General features: G+C 41.3%; 2 protein-coding genes across 11 annotated transcripts in view; both read left to right on the forward strand.

The window, feature by feature from the left end:
• The window catches only part of bbs2 (Bardet-Biedl syndrome 2), a 20,266-nt gene extending 18,476 nt beyond the window's left edge, over positions 1–1,790 (forward strand). For all 6 annotated transcript variants that reach the window (XM_020604438.1, XM_020604435.1, XM_020604437.1 and 3 more), the window contains 2 exons: positions 138–286; positions 739–1,790. In XM_020604438.1, coding sequence (XP_020460094.1) covers positions 138–286; positions 739–845 — 256 coding nt within the window. In that variant the 3' untranslated portion in view covers positions 846–1,790. The remainder of the gene's footprint in view (positions 1–137; positions 287–738) is intronic.
• A 549-nt stretch (positions 1,791–2,339) lies between these two features.
• b3gnt9 (UDP-GlcNAc:betaGal beta-1,3-N-acetylglucosaminyltransferase 9) overlaps positions 2,340–8,939 on the forward strand; it is a 9,288-nt gene continuing 2,688 nt past the window's right edge. The window contains exons 1-5 of one of the 5 annotated variants that reach the window (XM_020604254.1): positions 2,340–2,358; positions 3,750–3,853; positions 5,473–5,959; positions 6,067–6,183; positions 8,294–8,647. In XM_020604254.1, coding sequence (XP_020459910.1) covers positions 5,852–5,959; positions 6,067–6,183; positions 8,294–8,647 — 579 coding nt within the window. In that variant the 5' untranslated portion in view covers positions 2,340–2,358; positions 3,750–3,853; positions 5,473–5,851. Of the gene's footprint in view, positions 2,359–3,155; positions 3,351–3,749; positions 3,854–3,990; positions 4,254–4,384; positions 4,446–5,472; positions 5,960–6,066; positions 6,184–8,160; positions 8,193–8,293; positions 8,648–8,939 lie in introns of those variants that run through there. The other 4 variants (XM_020604253.1, XM_020604255.1, XM_020604256.1 and 1 more) reach the window with 4 other exon arrangements.

Consider the following 8,939-nt stretch of genomic DNA (forward strand, 5'->3'; position numbering starts at 1 on the left):
AAACAGGCCCCCGGTTTTTTTTTTTTTTTTTTTTTTTTTTATCACAGGCTTAAAGAGAATAACAAACTCACTGTTATGACTTTCTTTACCCATCCCCCCCCACCCCACTCCCACCCCCAAACATGTTCTCTCTGCAGGACAATGATGAAGAAGCGTTACAGAGAGCTGTATGATCTAAACAGGGATCTTATCAACGAGTATAAAATTCGCTCCAACAACCACAATGCCCTGCTGGCCTGCCTGAAGTCTGTCAATCAGGCCATACAGCGGGCTGGTAGACTCCGAGGTAGACCACTGTGTGTTTGTGTGAGACACCCTGTAACCTCTGTTTCCTAATTACAGTACTGTATATGAGTTGGGGTCAAGCATTTGTGTAGAAGAGAGAGACTATGTGCATGTCAAGGATGGTCTGGCACTAAATGTCTGTTGCACGGTTGGACATTGTGTGTTGAAGGGCAAGGTGTTTTCTTCTACACGTATGGCTCTGAACTGGCATAACTTCTGGTTAAAAACATTTTCTACATTAACTGGGAACATTAGCAGCCTATTTCTGCATTTCAGTCTGGAGATACTTACAAGAAGGGGCATTTTATGTGTGTGAAACTGAAGTATCAAATGGCACTAAGCAGAGCTTTCAAACTTAAAAGGATTTGGCTCATTCTTTGTGCTGTTATCTGTCTGCATACCTGTCTGCCTCCTCATATTTATCCTTCTATCTCTGTCCATCCTTTTCCACAGTGGGTAAGCCCAAGAACCAAGTGATCTCTGCCTGCCGAGATGCCATCAAGAGCAATAATCTCAATGCACTCTTCAGGATCATGAGAGCTGGCACTGCATCCTCCTGAGGGTGGAAGAGAGTGGACCAATAGACTAAAAGAGAAAGGGATGCTGACAAGCAAAAATGTGTGGTTTTAAAAGCAGAAGACACTAGGACTCTGGAATGGGGACACTTGTAGCCTTAATGCATCTTTTTCTATGATTTAGTTTTAAGCAAGAGCCCTGCAGCAACATTCAGCATTAGCTCCTTTAAACTTTTTTTTTGCTAGCTCAGAAACAGAATAAAGCACAGGCTCAGTGCACTGGTGTAACCATTACTCATCTCAGTCTAGCTGGAGCTAGACTGGCTGGCTGTTTGGCAGTTACAGCTTATCTAAGCAATTGTCACAATTAGTGTAGTGATATTAAAGACAGAACTCTTTAAAGTTCAGCTGGAGCAAAACAGTGGCAGCTTTTCCCCAAACCTTCTCTCAGAAGTAATGGAACACCAAGCATCTGAGTACAGTGATGCTTTGGATAAATTCTTGTTAATTTGTTGATGTGAAAACATGCAAAACAGTCTTTCTTCAATTGTTGCTCACATACATAAGAACAAAAGTTGTGCCTGATGTTCATTTAATGTACTAGGTGTTCCAAGTGATGTTGCACAACTTTGTAAGAAATGTTCAAACTCCAGAAAAATCCAATTTAGTTTCCACAAAAATGTAAGCATTTGGTGGAAAAACGGCCATGTGCTGGATCAGCACCCTGGCAGTTGGGTTCGGCTGACTCAGTGATGTTTAGAGAGAACGCAGCTGGAGGGAGACGGGGAGCAGCCTCCTCTCAAACAGGCGTGCCATTGACCGCCCACACTCAGGCCTGTGCCCCTAGCTGTTGTGTGTTTGTAGCCAAAGAAAGTGATTTAAAATGAATGTCACAGAAGACCAACACTGTGTGTTTAACTTGTTTACCTCTTGTAGATTGTAACTTTAACTGTGTTGGTGGAAAATATTAAATTGTGTAGCTTACTTTAATTTGTTGCAGTATCAAAAGGGAACGATTTCTTTCTCAAACAGTTGGCTTTGTTACGACCCTGGCTCAGGAAGTAAGAGCCAAGACAAGATATTTTGCTAAAGCAAAAGATTATTACCAAAAAAAAACAAAAAAACACAGCAAACAAAAGGACTTGGAGCTTTTAAAAGGCAGGCTGCAGGTCCCAGAGATCAGGTAATAGGAGGACACGGTACCTACAAGACTCCACAGGGATGACACAGCATTATACATAACACCCCCACCCATAAGCAGGTTCATGTACCTCCCAATACATTCATGAACTACTTTAACCAAATACACAAATGGTAAATGGACTGTATTTATATAGCGCATATTTCACAGTGTGTTACACTGGCCAAAGCGCTTTACAGGAGATCAGACACATTCACCCATTCACACACCGATGACGAGAGGCTGCCGCGCACTGGCGCCAGTCGAACCACCGGGAGCAATTTGGGGTTCAGTGTCTTGCTCGGGGACACTTAGGCATGCGGGGAGACCGGGAGACGAACCACCAACTTGCTGGTCAGAAGATGACTGCCCTACCTCGTGAGTCACAGCCACCCCAAATCTACACTAGGTTTATACCAAACTGACTTACAACCTTGAAGGGCATCTGCAAGCACATTGTTCTTTCCACGAATATGTTAGATGTCCAAATTAAACCCCTGTCAGAATAGATTCCATTGCATTAGTCTGTGGCTAGAGTTTTTCCATCCTGCTAAGAGAAATAAGGGTTTTGGTCTGTGTAGACAACAAGGGGTTGTCTGGAAGACAAAGTGTTCCAGAGCAAAGATGGGGCCAAAGCCCCTTTCTCTCCCCTGTTTTTGATCCAAGTCAAATTTCCTGGAAAAGTAGCACAGGATGTTCAACTCCTAATAAATTGTTTTGAAGCAGAACAGCCCCAACATAAACAGTTAGTTTCAAGAGACTGTCAAGGTGATCAAATGTCACTGAGCAGCCCCAGAGGCTGTAGCCCCAGGGATTCTGTAGCTTTCCCTCATTTCTGAACTCACCTTGTAGACAAAGACCTGAATCCTGGTGTAACTTTCGTCCACACTACCCCCTTTTATTTGTTCCCCTCATGTCTTTACCCCTTTCCCTCCCTCCCTCCTTCCGGCCCTCCCTCCCCATTTGCTGTGCTGGCATCTGGCTTCAATTTTCTCCTTTCTAGATGTCACATGGTCAGGCTGGCAGATGAAGGTGCTGCCTTCACGTTCATAAGTTCATATCTGGCTACTTGTTCACATTTTGTTAGAATTTCAAGTAGGCCTATAGCGTGATCAGTAAAAGCTGCTGAAAAGTGTGGATCAGTTGTGCCATTTGTGCCATTTGTATCATTATATTACTGTCTGCAATCCGTTTAATGTCAATTCTGCTATATTATACTTTTAACACACTAGAAAGAGGCTCCAAAACTTTGTGGCAGACATTTTAGTGCTGGTTGGGTTAAATCCGGCCTTGTTCTAACAATGTGATAACAAGCCTACCCGTTTGCTGTAATTTAACCAATATCCTGTGCTGTTTTGTAGATGATGCAGGTAAAGTCATGACCAAAAATGTTGGCATCCCTGCATTTCTATCAGATAATGCACCACTTTTCCCAGAAAATTGTTGCTATCACAAATTCTTTGGTATTCTCATGTTTATTTCTTTTGTTTGCATTGGAACAACACAAAAAAAGCCATTTAAGGTTAGAGGTTCAGTCAGTAGTTCACATTTTTTCCATAAAGATGCAAAAATGAGCACAAGTTCCCTAAATGGATGCTTGCATTTTGCCTGCCCTTCACGAAACAACTTGTGACAGCAATATTTCCTACAGCACTTTAATGCATTTCCTAAAGACAGACTCAGCCCTGGAGAGTGAGCGTGTTCTGTCCATCGTCACAGTCACACACTCATAAGGACATCTGGATTGCTTTCTTCTTTTCTCACTACAGGGAACCTTTGGAAGTCCGTTTATTTTGTCTTTTATGTTGAGGGGAGCCTACACTGCAGCGTGAGACAAGCTGCAGCACAGATACCTCATCCTACGTCTGGTCTGGTAAGTTTCAGTGGGTTTGCATTAAGCAGGGAACCTTGCATACATGTGAGGTTTAGGAAAAACTCGGCAGGCTGGTTGCTGAGAAGGAAAAACGGTACTTTGTGTGAGAAGTTTGCGACTGTGACGTGTGGATTTGCGCCTAGGCAGTCATACAACAGAGCTGACTGAGTTTTCTCTCTTGTCAGCTACATTTACGTCCACTGACAAGGATCTTAGGTTCACAGAGATCTTTGGAATAATTAGTACACGCCCGTTAGAAATTGACAAAACGAGATGGAAATCAAGAACAGCTGAAGGCAGTCTATCACAGGGCTGACGTGAACAAACAACCACACTCACTCCTTCACCAGTTAACCTAAGCGACACGTCTTTGGGAGGAAACCGGAGAGAACCCACGCAGGTACAGGGACACAATGCAAACTTCAAACCCAGAACCTTCTTGCTTTGAGGCAACAGCGCAAACCACTGCGCCACTTTGCTGCCCAGTATTATCTTAGATTACTTCAAAATCATGATACTGTTTGTCCTCAGCTGAGGTGAAGCAAGTCACCAGACGTGGGAGTAAGTCACAAACAAGTCTCAAGTTACTGTGGTGAGAATCAAACAAGTTGAGTCCCTACTATAATTCAAGCAAGTCACAAGTCATTCAAATTTTTGATGATCTATCCCAATTTCCACATTTAAATCAGCTAAAAGACAGTGATCACAAAAAGTTGTTTTATTAACAAAATGTGTTGCAGCTTAGAAATTTTACTAACAGTTGACATTTTGTGGCAAACAACAAGCCTCCTATGAACAACAATGGTGAGCGGGGCTCTGAAATTATAATACAGCTGTATAGCTGAAAACACAAGTACAACATTTACAACAATTTTAAAACTCCTGCCAGGGCAGGAAAGAAATATTGTTAAAAGGATTGTTAAAAGGTTAAATGTTTTGAACAAGCTCTAGATTCTTCATTCCTTCCCTTTTATTTCAGTCAGGATGATACTGATTGTCAGGACTAGGATCTAATGCTATGAGAATATCATGTATTTAAGTGACATGTTCACAAACCTCTGACTGTCAACTGAACTGCTGAGAAGACATTCATGTAGCTGTAGCGTTACTTACTTTGTGAGTTTTGTAGTGATGGATGAAGTTGGATGTTGTGGTCGTGTCTCTGATCTCTGCACTGCAGGCTTTACATACCACTGTTGTCTTCTTACTACCATCACTGACGACATAATACCAGAATCCACATTTTATTATTTTTGGACTAGGTCCCTCCATGGTCTGCTGCGACCTGCGTTATCCTCTCATGGTCTGCTGCATCTTGATAGGTTGCCAGGTTGATGTGCATTGCACTAGAACTCACCCAATTGTGTTTCAAAAACAAAACGTAATTTCTCAACATCTAGCAAATGCTAATATTAATTAAAAAAAAACAAGTCATTTCAAGTCGTGTCTTAAGTCTAAGCCAAGCCTCAAGTACACTAAGTCAAAATCAAGTTGAATCTTTTACTGGTGTTATTCAAGCAAGTCCTCAGATTACATTAAATCATGTTCTTTCTTCTTTCCTGCCTGTTGTGGCTCAGTTTGATCCCTCCCTGTTTGTTGTTGTTGTTGTTTATGTCCAGGATGCCCCCACCCGCTGGTGCCCGACGAAGAAGGGTCGGATGGAGACAGACGCAGACACCAGTGATATGAGGGATATGTACAAAGGACCAAATCATTTTAAGGCTACTTTTCTCCTATAAGTAGCTTTTTAGCCAATTGTATGCTTGAGCAGTGCAAATATACAATGGGGATGTCTAACTGTGAAGTCTGAGGTAACCTTCAGCAAAGCAGCAGAGATGAGGAATGAAAATGACCTTTCTTCAGCAAAGTCTGCAGAGTAGCCTGCGAACCCAAATCAAACAGCCTCTCAGTGCTGTGTTCATCTTATAGGATGAACTGCAGCAGTTTGGTCCAAATGCACTTGTTTTCAATACCTAAGTGAAATTGTGTCTTGAGAAGATGCTGAGGAAGATGCTAATGATGAGGAGGATCCTCCATGTGAAGGGAGATGTGATGTGCACGATGCTGATGCTGCTGCTCCTCTGCCTGCTGCTGTATGTCCGCCAGGTAAGGATGGAATGAATCACATTGTAAAATTTGGATAGATGACATTTGTTTTATAATAAAAACATCCTCCAGTTCTTATGTCCTATTGATTTCCATTGATGTTTTAGGTTGTAGTCTCTGGGTGGGACAGACCTGTGTGGAAACTGGAGATCCACAGCTCTACCAGCTCAAGTCAGGCCCTGCTGGGAACCAAGAGGTCCAAAGTGGACCAGGACTCTCCAAGGGTATGACCTGATCTAATTTGTGTGTGTGTGTGTGTGTCTTGGTATCAGAAATGAAGCAGCTTTATTTTGCCAAGCATATAGGGTGTATTAAGAATTTAAAACCAGCATTGTTTTTGCACGAGTTTGCAAGAGGCTACAATAAAGCTACAATATAGAACTTTTTTCAAAATATTTTAGTTGTAGAAGTCTGTTCCAGAACTTGTCCTAATGTGGAGAGGTGCTGACGAAGCCTCCTGTGACCCAGGCTCATTGAACTGCACTGGCAGCAGTGCAGAGCTATTAGCTTCTAAAAGCTTATGAGCAGGATTGACCTCTCTAACCAAACAGAGATTTTCAATTATTTCTGGTTGATTATTAAGTTTAGTTGCATTCTCATTAGTTGTAATTTCATAACAAATATCTGAGAAGCTGGGCAGAGCATGGGGGAGCTTAGTGGAGTGTCATGCTAGGGCTAACTTAAAGCTACAGTATGTAACTTAAAGTAAAAAGACATATAGTAAGTCCCTTGCAATGCCCCCTGCTGACAGCAAATCCAGGCTTCAAGACACTAGGCCAGGGTAAAAATAAATCTGAAATATCATTTTATCAGCAATAGTTGCATGAGCTCTGCACTAGTGTAGTAATAATAATAAAAGTAAGGTCATAACAATTAAGTATGAATTAATGAGAACTGCACATGTTTATAGTGTGAATGTAAAAGTTGCCCTTAAATATTTCTGTTAATCATTTAACTATTTACTGTATACATTGCCAGAGTAGAAAATGGGTAAATAGCATTGATTTTAACCATGCTATCAGGTCTCAACTTATGCAGTGCTACAGTACCATTAGCATGTTAATATGCTCACAACCGTTCATATACATATATGTCTAGCCTGTAACAGCAAATGCTAACATGCTGATATACAGCAGGTATAATGTGTACCATGTTCTACAACTTTCTTTAGTGTGTTTGAATGCTAAATTTGACTAATTAGCACTAAACACAAAAGTACAGTTGAGGCTGATGGGAATTGCTAGTTTTGCAGGTATTTGGTCATAAACCGAAGTACTGGACAAGTAAAAACATTAACCTGATAATTGCACTGGATGAAAAATTAAGGGATCACCAAAGTTATTATAATTATTCCTGGGGGGGATATGAACATCTGTACCAATTTCTGTACCACTCCATCCACTAGTTGTCAAGACATTCTACTCAAAACTACAAAAGTCAGCCTGATGGCGGTGCTATAGGAAAAGGCAGCTGTTCACCAAAGTCATCAGGATACATAATCTAGACACCATGAATGTTTACAAAATGTCATGTCAAGTCATTCATCATGACATACCATCTGTAGTGAGGCTGAAAGCTGGTTAACCAAATAAAAGTTTGAAAACCACTGAAGTTCACTGAAGTTAAGATTGAAGTTAAATTTCATTAAAGTGTGCATAATGTGCCGTACATCATGATGCAGTCTGTCACTCATAGGTGTGATTACAAGGACAGTCGCCATAATTCTTATTTCACTCATTTGTCTGACATCTCCCTTTGCATGATGGATTGTATTTTCACCACTTACATGTACACATTTTAAGGTGGTGAGGCCTGTGATGGATGATGTGGCAAATCTGTGAAACTAGACCAGGACTGAGTATTCTCTGCAGTGACAGGAAGTTGTGCAAGAAGATCATCATCTCTTAGTCTGATCCTCATTTATAACGTTAGAAGAGGTCACATCACACTCAAGGATGGGATTCTTTGTGCTTGCAGAGAAAGTGTTTAGACATTTTTACATAGTGCCATCTGGTGAAGGCAGGATCAGAGCATTGTGCATGTACCATATTTACACACAGTATGTTGCTATTTGTTTTTTTTTGTGACTGCATCTGTACTGATTAGTTTTATAATGAACTAGGAAGATGCACATGAATCTATATAAACAGAAATGATGCTATTTTGAAATATAACTTGTTTTTATATTTCAGTTTATCACTTTGAAGTTCAAAGAATTATGTTTGCACATCATGTAAGTCTGTGCAAAAATGCATTATATTGTCTATAAGATGAAAACTTGTTATAATGAATATCCTCTGCCTTCTGTCTCTCGTTGTTTCTTCTAATGAGTAGTCCCTGTCCAGCGCTTCAGAGCCAAAGCTGCATCCATGTAAACCCCAGTCCAAGTCTAAATCTTCTCAGCCAAAGTCCAAACCTCAGGTCAAATCTAAGGGGAAATCCAAGTCACGACTAAAGAACATTGTGTCAATGAAGCCTGCTGTCGATTCCCTGCCTACGCCACCACTATTTGACTTTGAGGCCTATCTGAGAGAAAAGGACAACAGGAACTTTAAGCTGCTCATAGACCAGCCAGAGAAATGTCACATCGCAGAGGAAGAGGAAGCAAAAGTAGATGCAAATTTTACTGCTGCTCTCTACATGCTCATCGCAGTAAAGTCTACTGCTGCTGATTTTGACAAACGCCAGGTTAAGTATGCCATGTTTTATACACCAATCATCCATAACATTATGACCACTGAGAGGTGAAGTGAATAACACTGACTATCTCGTTACTGTGGCACTTGTCAGTGTGTGGGGTATATTAGGCAGCAAGTGAACATTCAGTCCTCAAAGTTGATGTGTTGGAAGCAGGAAAAACAGCCATGCATAAGGATCTGAGTGACTTTGACAAAGGCCAAACTGTGATGGTGAGATGACTGGGTCAGAGTATCTCCCACACTGCAGGTCTTGGTGGGTGTTGTTGGTCTGCAGTGGTTAG

This window comes from Monopterus albus, unplaced genomic scaffold (assembly GCF_001952655.1).
Source record: "Monopterus albus unplaced genomic scaffold, M_albus_1.0 scaffold65.1, whole genome shotgun sequence".
NCBI lineage: Eukaryota > Metazoa > Chordata > Actinopteri > Synbranchiformes > Synbranchidae > Monopterus > Monopterus albus.